At 44.2% G+C, this 16841-nt stretch overlaps 1 protein-coding gene across 17 annotated transcripts in view; it reads left to right on the plus strand.

Moving 5' to 3' along the window:
- Window positions 1–16841, plus strand: part of Kcnma1 (potassium calcium-activated channel subfamily M alpha 1) — a 715498-nt gene that overhangs the window by 483911 nt on the left and 214746 nt on the right. For all 17 annotated transcript variants that reach the window (XM_058577957.1, XM_058577958.1, XM_058577961.1 and 14 more), the window contains exons 7-9: window positions 2572–2647; window positions 4715–4885; window positions 6480–6571. In XM_058577957.1, coding sequence (XP_058433940.1) covers window positions 2572–2647; window positions 4715–4885; window positions 6480–6571 — 339 coding nt within the window. The remainder of the gene's footprint in view (window positions 1–2571; window positions 2648–4714; window positions 4886–6479; window positions 6572–16841) is intronic.

Below are 16841 nucleotides of genomic sequence, written 5' to 3' on the forward strand. Positions count from 1 at the left end.
TGATGCAGCCCAAGCAGGTTCACCTGGCTCCTTCCTGGGCAGGATTGCTTCCCCTGATAGGACTCACCAGGTGAGTCCCTTAGATCTGTTTGTCTTGTTGCCACCCTGCCTATCTCTGGTTGACAGGGGTGTCCTTCCACAAAAGGACTTCAGAAGCCAGTGAGGAGGCCTCTTGGTCTGGCCAATTGTTCTCAGAAGCAGAAAAGCAAGAGTTACATTATCTCTCAGCTCTAGGGGAGATGGAGATGGAAGGCATTAAGCACTATATTTGTTAGTTGGTGACCCCATTCATAGCCACAGACACTGCTTAGGTGTGTGTATGTGGTGGGGTGGGGGGGTAGCATGACCCATGGTGGCTGGGATAAGGGTCGAAGGGTTGAAGGTCAGGATTTGCTTGCCTTTGGAAATGCCAGCCTTCTACCAGAGCTAATTGCAGGGTCAGGTGACAATGTGGGTGTCACAGGAGATGTCTCATGTGGGTGTCTCATGTGGAGATAGCCCCATATCACCTTTGGAGACCCCATCAACCGTTATGTTCTCAGGGAGTATCCTGAATACAGCAGCACTTCTATTTCAGGGAGATGGGTTTTGATTGCAAGTAACAGAATCCAAGAGGGAGCTGACACCAGGCAAGTCTGCACCCAGGGGTTCAGATTTGTGTCCTTGGGATTCTGACTCTTTCTCCATCTGTTTGGGATTTTATTCTCAGGTAGACTTTCTCCAGGGCAGAGGGTCTACTAGAGCTTCAGGCTTATATTCTTTACCCCCAAATCTGAAATGGAGAAAGACTCTCTCCCACTCAGTTCCTGGTAAATGTCTCTGATAGGACCTGTATAGACAGATGGGAAGACACTCTGGCTGAGTGAGAGCACCAGCATAGCTATGATACACAGACTGTGAAGACAGCTTCAAAAGTCCACAAGGAGGTGAGGTAGGAGAGTCTGGGACTTCACAGGGTGTTGACAACAGAAGGGCAGAGTTGGGCATCACTTGTCAGTCCATGTCAATGGAAAGCCTTGAGACAGGAATTGGCCTGCTGAGAGCAGCACCCAAGGAGCTGTCCCCTATTGGGGTGAGCTTAATGGAAGGGTACAGGGGAAGAGACCAGTTCACTCAGGACATATTCATGGTCAGTATACTGGGCACCAGGAACCCACTGTCCCTGGGATCCAGACAGACAAGTCTCCTTTTCTCATGGAGCTTAAAATTTAGTGAGTTCCAGTTGATCCATTCAAGGAACACCGGTGGATGCAAAAACTGTTAGTCATCAGGTGGTTGGGAGATAGGCTGTTCATATGGTCTCAGTCTCACCCCAAGGTGGTGTATTGAGCACAAAGGGAAGTGGTAACCTTCAGGGGAGCCATCTCCCCTCCCCACTTCATCCTGAGTGGACCTAGGTCATCATCAAATTGGGATTTCCTGATGTGAGGCCATTCCAGCAGAAATTCTTAATAGAAATATTTAAATACCATCTAATCATGGAGAAACAGGTAAATCTGGAATGTAGAGCATTTTGTAAGACAGCCTGGTTTACACAAAATTAAATGTCACTAAAAAAGCAATTTTCAAAGGACAGGGGAGTGCTACTTGTAGATTAAAAGAGTCTAAAGAAGGGATTGGCAAAGTATCACTCATGGGTTCGTCCAGCCTAATACCTGTTCTTGTAATTAAGGTTTTATTGGAACACAGACACACCCATTATGTTACATATTGTCTACAGCTACTTTTGAATTACAGCTGCAGAATTGAGTAGTTTCAACCTAGATTCTGAGGCCTGCAATGCCTAAAATATTAACTATCTGTCCCTATACAGAAAAGTTTCCTGACCCCTGGATTAAAGCCATACAATAGGCATCTGCAGAGTATGAGCCTCAATGAGTTCCTGGATTAGGGTGGGGGAGATGAGAACATCAATAAACAATTCCAGGACCACTGTGGAGACATTTAAATAGGGACAGCATGTGAGATTATGTCACCAAATTGATGTTAATTCTTTGAAGTGTGACAATGGTATTGTGATTACATTGCATAATGTCTTGGTTCTTATGGGGTGAGTGCTCAGACATTTAAAGGTCATGTTGTGTTTTGATGTCTACAACTTGTGTGTAAATGGTTTAGTCATATATATATATATATATATATATATATATATAATGAAAGAAGAAAAGGAAAAGAGAAAACAAGAGAAAAAGAACATGTGGAGATAAAACAGATGTGCCAAATGTTAATATTAGATCAGTTTAGGTGAAAGGCATATGGGTATTTATTACACACGTGGCATTTCCCTGAGTTTTTGAAGAGTTTTCAAAACAAAAGTTAATTTTTAAAAAGCGAAATTCAAGGGGGTTCATTCAGGGACCCTTCTGAGTAGTCCAGGTGTTATCTTCCCTACAGGCCCTGTTGTGACCCTCACGCTACCCCTGTGTGTGCCACCTGCCAGGAATGAATTCCCTTCCAGTATTCCAGTAGAGACAGCCTGCTCCGCACATAGGGGGCGCTGTCTTGCTGGCAGGCGCCTCCAGCTGGGTCTTCCCTCTAACCTGGGCTCTTTGCTTGTTGTCTCTTGCACAGTAATTCCATCAAGCTGGTGAATCTGCTCTCCATATTTATCAGCACGTGGTTGACTGCAGCCGGCTTCATCCATTTGGTAAGTGTCCTTGAAGGCCCTTCAGCTCTGGCTGGCCCGGAATAAGCCCCTCATAGAGTCATTTTATTACCTGGAATTTTCTTTCGCTGAAGGGAAACTTCAGCTCAGTTATAGACAGAAAAGGAGGAAGCAACCGCACAATTGACTGGGTTTCCAACCTGTTTACCCTAAACTAGTTCCAAATGGTGAGTGATGTTCACACTATTAACCTGCATTTTCAGCCCACCAATACTGCAGCGGGGACTTTCCTAGATTTTCATTCTCTCTGCAATAACCCCAGAAGGCCACAAGATGGCAGTGCTTCCACAACAAACGCCCAGAAAAGGTCTGGGGACGAGGTTGGAAGTTTGACCCACATCTCTTTATAAACAACAAATTCATATCCCTCAATTTCTCTCCACTTTCCCCTTACAAAAGGCTGCCTTTTGATTCTTTTGCTTGATTACTTGTCAAGTTATTTTGTACCTCAAAAATGTTAATTCTTTTATATTAATGGCTCTTTGAAAACCTCCTATTATTAAGTCAAGCTCTTCTCACCTTCCCAAGACAAGCCACCACCACCCCCTTTTTTAGAGAGCATGGCTATTGTTGGAAGCACATTTCAGACAAACATGAAGGAGCCTTATCAAACTGTGAAACGTTGACTAGAAGCCACCTGCCTTCCAGGAGCCTCATTTGCTCATTTGCCCAAAGAATCTGAGGATGAATCTGGTTATCCACCACTTGGGACCTGTAATTACCAGGCAAAGGGAGCTGGGATGGAAGTGGGGGCAGCTGGCAGTCACCAGATCTCAGGAGGCTCACCAGCCGTCTGTGGTGATGGGATCCTTGGCCAGTCTCACCCTTCATTACTCTAATTCTTGTTGTAACCAAGTGCCAAAATCACAGATGTGGAAGAAGGAGTTGTCTTTAAGAAGTCAGTGACTCCTTGTTACTATTACGTGTTACATGCAATGCTTTCTGGTTTACCAGGACAACATCATGAAAATGGCATGTAGAGGAGAATTTTTGATGTATGGAGGAAGCTAGGTCTTGGGAACATTTTGCAGAGGTGGAACTGGAGGTCTTGCTGGGGGAGGAGAGTGCTGCTGGGGGAGGGGAGTGCTGCTTATCTCAATGCCTGGTTCTTAGTAATGCAGAGTTGGTATCTGAGTAGAAATGGCCTCATCCTTGCTCGCTCCCTCCTGGGAGTACCTAAAGTACCTCTCTAGGCCACCTCACAGCCTTGTTGGCCCATCAGATATGATAGGAGGACTGGAGAGTGCCTTGTCAAGTCTAAAGCAATCCTGCTTCACCTGTTCAGTGAAGTATCGCCCTCTGCTGGTCTCCCCCCACAACTGCTGTGATTTGTGAGGAGATCAGAAACCCTATGGTCCACAAAGCTGAAAGTACTTACTCTCTGGCCCTTGACAGAAAGAGTTTGCAGGCCCTTGGTCAAAAGAGTTGTGCAAATGCAAATTGTTGCCATGAGTTCAGTCTTGGTGCTCCTCAGGAAGTTCCTGCAGCCTTAAGGGCAGAACCACTGTTGACATTTTACAAAGGAGGCAGGATCAGACTCCAGAGATGCTATTTGGGGTCCCAGCAGAAGATCTGAAGGAGTGGGATCCACAGGGCATATCCTTGGCCATAGCAATGAAATGAGGCATCCTCTGTGGAGGGTCTACTATGTCTGCAGGGAAGCAAGAGCCAGGTCCTTGGAGGCTTAGCAAGGAAAGGTCAGGAAAAGGCTCTCTGGCTCTTCCCTTGAAAAGAGCACTGTATGACAGGGCCAGAGGCAATGCCCCATTTCAGTTGGCTTCAAACCTTTAACAATGAGAAGAAAAATGGACTGAGGATGTTTTTGCCTATTTCTGTTTCTGTTTCTCTCTGCTATCTGCTCAGGGTTCTGAGTCCTCACACACACAGTTCAGCCCAGGGAAGCAAACATCTTTGTTGAGGGCAGTGAGCTTCAGCCAGCAGCCTGCCAGAGCTTTGGGCTTCCTGGTTCATTGTATATACTGTGTGTGTGTGTGTGTGTGTGTGTGTGTGTGATGTTTTTATTTTTTCTCCCTTTTCCCTTTACTTCAGGTGGAGAATTCAGGGGACCCATGGGAAAATTTCCAAAACAACCAGGCTCTTACATACTGGGAATGTGTCTACTTACTCATGGTCACAATGTCCACTGTTGGTTATGGGGATGTTTATGCAAAAACCACGCTTGGGCGCCTCTTCATGGTCTTCTTCATCCTCGGGGGACTGGTAAAAACTCTTTATTATGATGTTGATTTTTATGGTCATTAATATTTTCTATTATCTACTTCCTTAAGGCTTTGTATTTTTATACTGTATTTCTGAGTTAGAACCAAGTGACTGCCTTAGTTATAGATTTAATCCAAACACCAAGATGACTTCTCTGTAAATTTTTTTGGTATGTTTTGCTTGGTCCACAGACCCAGGCACATTGCCTTGCCAGGGATAGCCATTTAGCCAGGAGCAAACCTAAATCTAATTGTCTTAAGAAAGGGATGCTGTTAATAAGTGAGTGCACCTGTCTTTAGGAATAGAATTCAACAGCTGATAGTCTGCAAGGACAGTTGCTGTCACCCGACCCTGATAGATGCTGTGGATACTCTGTAGAGAGTTTGCGGTTTCAGGAGCTCCAATTCCCCCTTTATGTTCCTTCCTGAACTTCCAACAAACACTGTGGCTGGTGCCTACCCTAAAAAGAAGGGAACTCACATCAGAGAAGGGAGAGTGCTTGGTCTTGTCATGGGCACATTATCAGTAATTAGAGCACAGTTTTGTCAATAACCTGCTTTGTCTTGCAGCAACACCTGGTATGGTTTTCCTCCCATTCATAAATCAGGAAGTCTTACTGTATGATCTCCCGTTCTGAAGTAAAGCACCTCCTAGCACTCTGATACACACTAATGATTGCTGCAATTTGTCTTCCAAAGTGGATTTAATTTAATGATTTAAGTTTTAACTTTTGCTAGATATGAGGTGAGTGATTCAAATCTTATTTCACATGCAGCTTTCATGTATGTACACTGCACACACATGTATATAAGTGATGCATACACACATCTCTGTATGCATAGAGCATACACATTTTAAAAAATGTATGCCAATGTGTGTGTGTGTGTCTGTACATCAGCATGGCATTTCTGCAGTCTCTCCAAGGTCCCATAGATAAGGACACCCTTTATCCAGCCACAGGGTTATGTTTGTTGGACAAAACATGGCAGATTTGTGTTTCTCCTTGCTATCCTTTCCTCTCATGTGATTCCCTAAATTTACCTTTTTTTTTTTTTTGCCTTTTTTAGTGACTTTGTTTTGAATGACAGAATTTATTCTTTTTAAACCTTTTGGTGTTTCTTGTCTTTAATCACTCTTCAGGGCACTGATTCTCCTTTGAATTTTAATTAAAAAAAGGAAGGGTCTTGCAAGAATGCCTACGCGTCTGTGCGTGTGCGCATGTGCGTGGGAGTGAGTTCAGTTCCAGCTTCAAACCCCCGTTTACCTACTTTTTTTTTTCAGGAAGAGGAGCTAGCTGTCAGCTTGTCTGTTCCTGTCTCCTTTGTATTTTTCTTGACTGGGATGTCTTTTTTGCTCCCTCCCCCTTGCCCCAGTTGTGCAGGTTGGCTTGTGTTTGTTGAGTCCTGTGTGTTTTCAGGATCTTGTCCTTTTTTGTCCTTTTATTTTTTGTTATGACCCAACAACATGTGAGTAGACTTTCTCAGGCCAAACCCTTTTGTGTTTTCAGATCTCAGTACCCCCCTTTCTGAAGAGGTCACCCCCTTTCTCGGGCCTGTCTTTTTAGTCTCTCTTCTGTCTCCCCTCTTCTCCTCAGGCCATGTTTGCCAGCTACGTCCCTGAAATCATAGAATTAATAGGAAACCGCAAGAAATACGGGGGCTCCTATAGCGCGGTTAGTGGAAGAAAGTAAGTACGCCAAGAGGTTTTGCTGCTCCGCGGCGGTAGAATCCTCTCTGCATGCCATTTTTTGTTTTGGCTCTTGTTCTTTGTTTCATGCATGTAGGCAATGTTTGCCCGCTACGTGCCCGAAATTGCTGCTCTCATCCTGAATCGGAATAAATTCGGCGGGACTTTTAACAAACATGGAGGCAGAAAGTAAGTCAGTGACATCAGAGAAGATGTGGTTGAGTGACTTTCCAGAGTCCCTGGGGCGGTGACCTTGAATCCTGCCCCTCCCCAACCAACCTGGTGCTTCTGTGAGGGAAAGCCCGCAAGGTGCAGGGGTGTGACGTCACAGGTTACCCGAGGCAGGTGTCTTCTTGCTCCTGCAGACTCCCAAGGCCTTATTTCTGGTCTGAGATGCCAAGAGGCATAGTGGATTTATCATGAAAGGGGACCATATATACCAGGGTCTTATTTTCTGTTCTGAGTCCAAGCTCATGTATTTGTCACAAGAACTGGCTATGTAATTTAATTCTGGTTCCTGCCCCTTTGGCAATGCCATCTTATTATTTTTTTTTTGTTAATGCAGCGATAATGTGGGATGAAACTCTAGCAGGGATGCAAGATACAGGTTATCTTGCCTACTGCAAAGGCCCTATGGCCACCAGGAAACCAGTTCTCCTCTGCAGGCAGGAAGACCCCATCTCATCCTCAAAGATCTTACTACTCAGTTGAGACTCTTTGTGGGTATGACATTATATTTATGGTGTCAGGGCACTACTGGATACTCCTGATGACTCTTAGGAACTATTGCAGTTTGTGCTTGGGTCACTTACCAATATTCATGTCAATGTACAGGTCCAATATCCACCAGAAGTTTTACTCTACATTAGTGACAGGACTTCATTTTCTTGGTTTTCTACCAGAGCATCTTCTTAGAGAAGACTGTTGAGGGGAGATTCAACTCGCAGCAGCCATTCTTCCTTTATTTTTTTTTAAAAGATTTTTGGGTGGCACTTAGCTTTGTTTATAATTTATATATGTGACCTACATGGAGTAAAATTTGAATATCTTTAATGCGCTGCTTGAGGAATTTGGGCCTCAGTACACACCAGTCGCTGCTCCAGCATCTAGATCAAGATACCAAAAATTATCAGGGCTCATGGCCATTTCCATTCAGGGAGGTTCTTAGCATGGAACTGTTTTGTGTGTGTATTTTTGTTTTTCTTCTCTATTTTTCAATTATTAGCTTATTTTGATCTTTTAAGAAAAATAAAGTCCGGCCAGAAGCATCGATTTTTCCCCTCCATGGTTGCGTCCTCCCATCTTGACAGTCAGCCATGCAGGATGGAGCAGACCCCTCTCTCTGGTCGGTGATTCCAACACATCCTGAGCTCAGGTGTCCAGTACTCCGTTCAGAAAATGAGGAGGTGGACAAAAAAGGGGCTCATTTTCTTGAAGTACCCACAGGACACCAGTTTCCTTTCAAAGGCACAAAGGACAGTGGGCTAAAGGAGGCCAGTTGGCGACTTCTCCGTGGAGGCAGACATCCCGCCATCTTCCTTCTAATGGGTCCCTCCTCCCCCTATTATCTTAACAGCCCTGGATGAGGTTAGAACCAAGCTGTTCTGATTTCTGGGCCATCAGTTGGATCCAAAAGGCCAAATAAGTCCAGAGATTCCCCTTGGCCATTTATCCCATGCCAAGAGGAAAGCAGCCTCTCGATTCTGTTTGCCTTTAAGACGTGGACCCCGTGGCAATAAAGCAGAAGGCACTGTGAGGACCTGGGGCCCTTTTTGTGGCCTCCCCCTCCCACTGTCTCTGCCAGCATTTCCTTATCACTGCCCCTGAAGACGCCAATAAAATCAATTGCTCTGAAGCTTAGGTGTAGAAAATATTTCTTGACTCTGACTCCAGGTGGAAGTTTTATTTATTTTTTTTCCCAAAAAACAGTGTACCTGGTCCAAGGCGGGTGGGCTGGTGGCAGCTTTTGTTGCTGGGTGGCCCAGAAGAGGCCCTGAGACCTGTGCTTGCTCAACAGCCTGTGGTCTGATCTGGTCAGCTTTTTTGCCTTGACGTTTCCCCCCAGACCACCACCTGCTGATGACCTTAGGTCACAGACTTCCTGCAGTTTGGCTCTGTAATCTTTTATCACCCCTTTTAGCTTGGTTTCTCTCTCTCTCTCTCTCTCTCTCTCTCTCTCTCTCCCCCCCCCCCTTTCTCCTATTATGAAAATGCACTTTGCTTTTAATGTCCTCTTTGGGTCTCCAGTGTCTCCCAGCCCTGTGGACTGAGAGTCCACCTTGTCATTGACACCGGGGCTGTTCACTTTACTTTGCGCAGTGTTTCCTGGTTCAAAAGCTAATTACTAAGTAGTTTAAAGAAGCCCTTTGGTCACTTAGATCTTTCATCAGAAAGTATAAGCTTGGGAAAGGAACGGTAATAAAGGGCCATTAGCACCCTTTGTTTGATGTTGTTTTTCCAGTCAGTAGAACAAGATTGATGAAATGTTATGTTTGGCCAAAATTTGAGTTTTCATTTGGAATTCAGTGTTGAGAGAATGGGCTGTCAGAATCAATAAGTTTTCTTTCGCTTGGGATATGGGCATGTGGTAGTAATTAGCAATGTAAGGTCTTTAGTTGAGCAACCAAGCATGGATTCTGGCAGCAAACATAATGAGAAACTACAGTTGTTCTATTTCTAATGTCAAAAAGTTTCCAGATAAAATTGAATGCATTTGCAAAAGGAAAGCAGCTAAACTTTGTTGAAAGATAGAGTTCAGGCTCTTAAAATAGCATGCGGCTCACTGAGGTTTTGCGAATGCAAAAGTATATATGCTCTATCCATGGACACACTTGCATGTACCCTGCTTGCCAGGACTGAATCAAATGAATGCCCAGAGTCATTCAAACATATATGTAGTTAAGGGATGTATTTAACTGTGCATATTTCCTTCAGAAATTACCTCTCTAACAATACATTAACTTGTCAGAGAACTCTAGGTAACTGGTGATCCAAAACTACAGAGATGCAAAACTTTGCAATTCCAAGATTATTTAAAGTAAGAAATAAAAAAAAATCCCCCCAAAAATACAGGCAGAGAAGCATGGGGCTTTGTTTATATAACACCCACTTTCAGGATTTTGGAGAGTAAGAAGATTTCATTGGTACTTCCTTTCCAACTTAATCAGTGTGTTTGACAAAGCGTGACTTTTCACGCAACAACCCTAAAGCATCCTTGCCATCCGTGTGGGATCAAGGGCCTCCAACATTTTCATCACCTCCCACAGGACCTCTGTGTCTAGCTGTAGATGTGGTTGCACATGCACATGTGTGTCAAATGGCATCTAATTTATCTTATGATGATACATTAGTGCTCCTAAGAATGGGGACTTTGACAACCTCAAAGCATTCGATGAGTGTCTAAAGCAAGTGGTTTCTCCAAATTTGGGGTACTGGGGACAATAAGCCTCTTGGACTGAGACACTAAGTCTTATTAAGAAGAGTATCCCTCCCAAGGCTACTGCCTTCTCCTCTTTCCTTTCCAGAGGACAAAGCTGCTCAGGGATGGGTGAGGGGCAGCAAGGTGCCCATGGCCTTGGGTCCCCAGCTTACTCTCTTTCCTCCCCCAGCCCTTTGCAGTTTCCCCCAGAGGTTTCCTCCCTGATTGTGATTCATTCCACTCCTGGTTAGTTTATGAGTACTGACAAGGTTGTGGACTGAGGTCACATGGCCAAGGGCCATGGAAAATAATTGGCCACAGAGAGGAATCCACGTGCTATAACCTGCTGGGTGGAGATGGTCCAGCTGGGGAGCCCTCGGGGCCTGCGTTTACCAGGATGGGGCTTCAGTGCCCCCAAATTGGGCCAGTTCTAGGCCAGGTGGTTGGGACACAGAGAATGGGATGGGTTTGAATGGCTCTACTGATCTTTGTATTCAAACTCTGAGAGGACACACAGAGAGGAATGAGTCATAAAGACAAGGAGCACACAAAGGGGGGCAGGAAAGAGAGTAATTAATGTGGGGAAGGGTCTCCAGGATGAGGTTGCCACACCCCCATCCTGGTTTGAGGAATAGTTTTCACCTGCAAACCCTAATTCAGGAAAACCCTCCCTGATGCTCAGGCTGTGGGTAGGTATATTCAAATCCAGTGCCATTTTATGTAAGATTTCAGATGCAGAGGTGACTATACTTCCTCTCAGGCTCTGATCTCTCTGAGCTGTGCACTCCAACCTATCATGAGAGGGCTTCCTGCAGATCCTCGCTGGTCTCCTTGTGGGGTCCTTATTGAACTGTGTTTTTGCTTTTATAAGAAACGAGCTGTTCATCTCACTCAGATCTTTTCTTCCTCTCGAAAACCATGTTCATTCTCCCCCTGCCCGGCTGGCCTGGTTCAAGGTGAACTCCCACTCAGTTTTCTGCACCACACTCATATTTTGTGTGCTGTGGTTCTAGATCAAATTTTTAAAGGACTTGGAATCATCAAGGCTCCTCTGAGCCAGGACATGGATTATCTCTACAAAGACTCCTTGAGTCTACCCCTGCATGATCACCCCTGCCTTAGAGTTAGCATGATTCATGCCTCACATTGATCCATGCCACATGTTTATTGAGTATTGGTCCATGCTGGGCATAGGGGTTGGATGGATTTCTGTAAACCTATAAAAATGCCACAGCTCTCTTTTTCTCTCTTGAGCTATTTGGCCACCTAAGTGGTTGTGAAGTTTGACCTCACAGATTATCTCGATTAAACCTCTCCTGCTTCCTGGAGGCAACAGTATTCCTATAGTCCTGTTTCCATCTCTGCTTTCTGAGAAGACATGGCCTCTAGCGCCTGGAAATAGGATTCCACTGATTCATATGGCGCTGACCCAGGCTGATACCGTGGGCTCCCTTCCTTTCCTGTTTACGTGTGTCTCCGGCAACCATCACTCTCATTTCTCTGAGGGCTGCAAAGGGCGGACTGCTCTTGTGAGGGATGTTTCCTATAAGATGTCGTTTACAATTCCTCTATCACAGACATTGCTCTGGTTGAAATGTGACCGAAGCTTTGCATTTTACACAATCTTTGATCCCTTGTCAAGTAAAGCCATTCAGTGCTCCTGGCCCACGTGACTCCCAGGCAATGTCTTTGGATTCCTAGATTTTAAAAGCCATAAATTAGCAAATCATCAACATATCACCAGGAAGGATCATCTGGTAGCGATTCTAGTCAGAAGGAAACACAGGCCCCAATAACTGATCTTCACAGAGATATGAAGAACTGTAGACAGACAGACACAGTAAATAGGAAGACAAATAGATAATTCGAGTTGACAGGCCATCTTGGACTGATTAAGCATTCTGCTTTGATTAGCATTAAACTTTGGGGGAATGAAGGAAAAAAAAATGTGATTGCCCTAATACTTTCGGAAAATGACCCTACTCCTGAAACCCGGCGCTGAGAGGCAAGAGAGAGGAGACATTTGTCATTGGACACTGAGTCATAATGGGACGTGCCAGGTATCCCTTTCTAGCGGGAGGGGTCTTTGTGGGTGTGGATGTGGCACTTCTTTCTTGGCATCTGCTTCAGATTCTTCAGCCCCTTTCAAACTTGAAACTCTATCAAAAGAGACTTGGATGCATATTAAATCAATTTCCTGATAATACTGATGGAATGAAGTCCTGCCCCCCTCCGTGTTCCTGCTGTCTCTCTTGCCTTCCACATACTTATCAAAATGTTCCAGCTATTGTTCTGAAAACAAGAATAGAAGTGTAGGTGGGAGATGAACTGTGTACCTTTAAAAAAAAATAAGTCATATTCAAACCTAGACTTTTGCTCTCAAGTATTCTTTCTTCCATTAAAAAAAAAAAGAACTCTGATTTCGACTTTTCTAATTATAATCCATGAAGATTCTTTCTGCTCAACCTCATATTTGATTGAGTGATTCCTTGCTAGGAAGATGTAGCCTCTCAGGAACAAATGTAACCATCTGAGACTAAGTTCTGCTATGTCATTCATTCTGTTAAAAGTCTTTCCAGAGCTGTTCAAAGCAGTTCTTCATAGATTTGGGGTCCATCCCATGGCTGCTGTCATTGAATTCTGAAAATAAATCAGGAAACTTTCTAACTGGCCAAGTCTAGTGTCTCTTTTTATTAAAATAGTATAGAGACCAATGCAGCCTGAGAGTCACGGAAATCTGTCTGTTGCTGTCAGGGTTGAGTCTCCAAGTCTGGGGTTGGTGTTGCATGACAGTGCCCTACTCTCACCCCTAGAACTGTAAGGACTGTTCTGAATATGGGTACTGATTGTTAGTGAAAATAATCTCCATCACCCCCTGCCCCAATACCTTTCAACAGGGAGATGTGCAGGCAGTTCAGAGATAAATGCATGCCCATCTCTGAGAGGTTTTACGGCCTTAGTTGACCGATAGCAACCCCATAGGCATATTGCCAGCTAACATCTAGAACAGATTCAGTAAAACCGCCATTTGAACTCCTACCATGTGCCAGGTACTGTGCCTGTCTCTGTTGTTGAAAGGATGAGCAAGAGAATGTGATGCATTCTCTCTTGGAGCTTATCTGAGACCTTGACCAATCAGAACCACCCAAGGAACCAGTGACAGCTAAACAGAAGCTCAATTATGTAGGAGCACCATCACAGTGAAATGCTCTTTTGGCAGGAATTTTGTTCAATAAAATCACGAAGGTGTGAAATAATCATGAAAGCAGGAAGCCCATTATAGGGAATACTCCTAAAAGTATGTGATAATTCACATGGCTGAATGTGCCCACCGGAGCAGTTTAGGGAAGAGTTAACAGCAGAGTGCCTGTGTGCACTGAAAACCTATGGCTCTAATGAAGGACCCAGGAGAGGAGGGGTGAAGGGAGATTTGGGAGAGTTGAAGAGCTGCTGGGGCTACCCTGACGATTGCTTCTTTCCATACTCCACAATTATCTTGCTAGGGCGTGCCATGCCCCAGCAAGCCTCCAAGCCTGTGGCTCTTGTGTGTAACAAGTGCTGGAATTCTGCTCATACAGGGGAGAGTACAGATGTTCCTGAACTTTTGATGAGGTTTCATCCTGATAAACCCATTATAAAATGAAAATATTACAGGTCAAAATACATTTAATGCACTTAACCTACTGAACATCATAGCTCAGCCCAACCCACCTTAAATATACTCAGAACACTTACATAAGGCTGCAGTTGGCCAAAATCATCCAACACGAAGCCTTTTTTAGAATGAAATATTCAACATGTCATGCAATTTTTTTAATGCTATAGTGAAGGGGGACTGCAGAGTGTTTATATGGGTACACTTCTGCATTATTGTCAAGTTGAAAAATTGCAAGTGGACTCATCTTAAGTTGGGGACTCTCTGTATGTATGTTGGGTCTACTCAGAGTGAATGACAGTTTTTGCTAGCTGAGCCAATCCCTTGGAGATGGCTGGAGAACAAGGGAAGGATGCATCACTATGGGAGGGTCAACCCCAACAGCAGTGTTTATTAAAATAGTATAGAGACCAATGCAGCTAGTGTTGTCTAGTGTTCTAGAGCCATGATGAATGACTTTTCAGGGGTGTGGGCAGAGAAGTTGGGGGCTCCCTTTGCAAATTAAAACCCTCTCCACAGATGAAGTGATAAAACCTTCTTTGCTTGGACTCATTCCCCTTTATTCCACCTTCATTCCCTAAGGTTAAGGCTGACCTTTGTCTGCCTTGTCTTCTCATCTCCCAGTCCTTGCTTGTTCAGTTACAGCATCATCAAGTGGCTAATCTGCTTTGATCTGAAAGAAGGAGAGTGCCATTTACTATCCCAGTTTCTCTGAAATAGCAGAATACCAAGACAATTTCAATAGGATTGAAGGAGTCAGGTCAGGGGTAACCTGGCTCATTAAAAAAATGTCCAAGGACCAAACCCAAAGTAATGGCATTAATAAAATGCAGAGGGTTGAGGGTGTGGCGAGTGACCCAAGAAAGAACCAGTGCAATTTGTGAGAGTTCAGTACTGATGGGATTGCTCACTTATGAAGGTTGTATTGTTCCTCTTCCTGGGAGAAAGAAAGGAAATGAGAAGAAAACAAAATGGTAGTGATGATACTTGCCTACTGGTCATTGTGTAAATTAAATGAGAAACAAAAGCAGAGGTAAACAAATCTATCACTTATGGTTTTTTGATGGTGGGCTATGGAAATTTATTTTTTGCCAATTTCAGCACAAAACAAAATTATTTTTTCAAGGGTAGAGTACCTTACAGAATCTGAAGCAAAACTGAAGAGAAAGATCCCAGAAGGTTCAGAAAAGATTCAGAGACGCATCTCTGAGATCCAGGAAGCCAAACCTTGTGGGTAGTCATGACAGGATTTTGCCATTAGGATGATTGGACTCTCACAGCTTCACTCCTTGCAAGATTTAAAAGTACCGATTGGCCTTGCATGGGCATGGAAGGCATGCATGAAATCGCAATAAGACATCCCAACTCTATTTGTAATTAAAAGTGAGAGCCCAATGACAGAGGGGAGGATGTATGCCAGACAAGTAAAACAACCAACATCCCCTACGTAGAGGTTCCCAGAACTTATTAAGACTTGCACAGAGGCTCTGTGTAGTTCATAAGCTAAAAAGATGTGTGATCTTTCCTCACTAATGACCTGAGAATTATGTCTATTGGACTGACTATAATTATGTGCATGATCTATTTGTTGGGATCTGATTGTGATCTGGGATGGTGGATGTACACACGCAGATCCTCTAGTGTGGCTTAGGTCCTGACTGTCTGCATATAATAGAATGGGTTACCTTTGTGCAAAGTGTTTTTGGGATCTCTGCTGGGTCTACCAGTAGTCTTCTCCCTGACCTTGGGCTCTATTTACAGAGGTGCCTTTGTTTCACTGTTGGGGTCTATTTGCTCTGCCTTCTGCCCCCATCTTGGGAAACAAAAAAACAGCCTGCTTCCTCCAGAATAGCTCTGCTGACAGCTGGATAAGATGATTACTTTATTCTCTTCCTCACTAGGAGGGAGAATGCATTTCCTTCCTTTGTGATTAGCAAAGTACTAGATGTGGCCAAGGGTAGGAAATTATCTTATCACTGAAACTCCTTTTTTTTTTTTTTTCTCTTTCTTTCTTTTAACAGGACATGGTTATAGTGAGGGTTAGGGTTACAGACATGATACTCTCAGTTGTTTTCTTTTTCACTTCATGTACAGCTGCCTCACAAACTTGAAGCAGGGGAGTCGATTGGAGATGGTTGAATCAGCCAGTGGTTCTAGCAATTACCAATTGCTCAGTTTCTGCCTAGGGTGTCCAGGCAAAGCTAACTCTGCCAACCAGCCCATTGGACAACAAAGAGGACTTGAAAATCCAGAAAATCTGAGGGGCCCTGACAAGGACCTGGGGTGGTTTGGCAGGATGAGACTGATGCAGCCTGCTGGTGGCAACCTCCCCCACATGGAAGTCAGCCTCTTGGGGACAGGCTGTCAGTAAAGGAGGAAGTGGGAAGGTAGGAGTTGGGTTAGCCTCTTCCTTTTCTACAGGGGGATATTGATCCTTAAGAACAAAACCAAATAAAACCAAGCTGTAGAATAGTGACTGTGAAGGGCATGACCCAAATCACATGACAGAAGGCCAAGAAAACACTACCAGGTGAGACAGAATGCAGCTCAGCTCAGATAAGAGTCAGAAAGTTGCACACACTGTGAAGTTCAAGTTCAATCTAAGAGGGAGAATAGGCGCCTTTTGTGCTGACCACCATGTGGCGTGGGTTGTTGAGTCTCTAACCATCCAGCTTCTTTTTTGATAAAATGTCCATTCCCTTTGCCAAGCACTGCTTAAAATTCATTCCCCACCCCCGTGCCAGGGGCTACCACGGGTGGGAGGCACTGGGGAGAGGTGGGATGGTGAGAGCCTGATTACAAGCCTCGGCAGAAAGACAGAAGAGAGCCTAGCATATGTATTTGATATAAATATTATAGTTTTACAGAGACATCTAGATCAATATATGCCACATTTCATCTACCTCTTTGACAAAGTGAGCACAATGTATTCAGAGAAAGCTGTATAGGATTTTCAATTTACTCTGTATGATTTATTGTGACAGGATAGCTATGGTTTTTTTAAGTTCTTTATACTTGTTCCAGTAAAAATGGATATAGTATCTTTAAAAATAAACAGCCCAGAGCTGTGCATTTTACATTGTCTTCTTAGAGCTAGGCTCTGTCAGGAGAGATCTAAGACCTTCCCACCCTTGCAGAATCTGATGGTTGTCGGATTTGCTTCAGTCCTTGCTCTTTAGCTTTTTGGGGGCCTGGGG

The sequence above is a fragment of the Marmota monax genome, unplaced genomic scaffold (genome assembly GCF_021218885.2).
Source record: "Marmota monax isolate L192 unplaced genomic scaffold, Marmota_monax_Labrador192_F-V1.1 WCK01_AAM20220418_F8-fsc00019, whole genome shotgun sequence".
NCBI lineage: Eukaryota > Metazoa > Chordata > Mammalia > Rodentia > Sciuridae > Marmota > Marmota monax.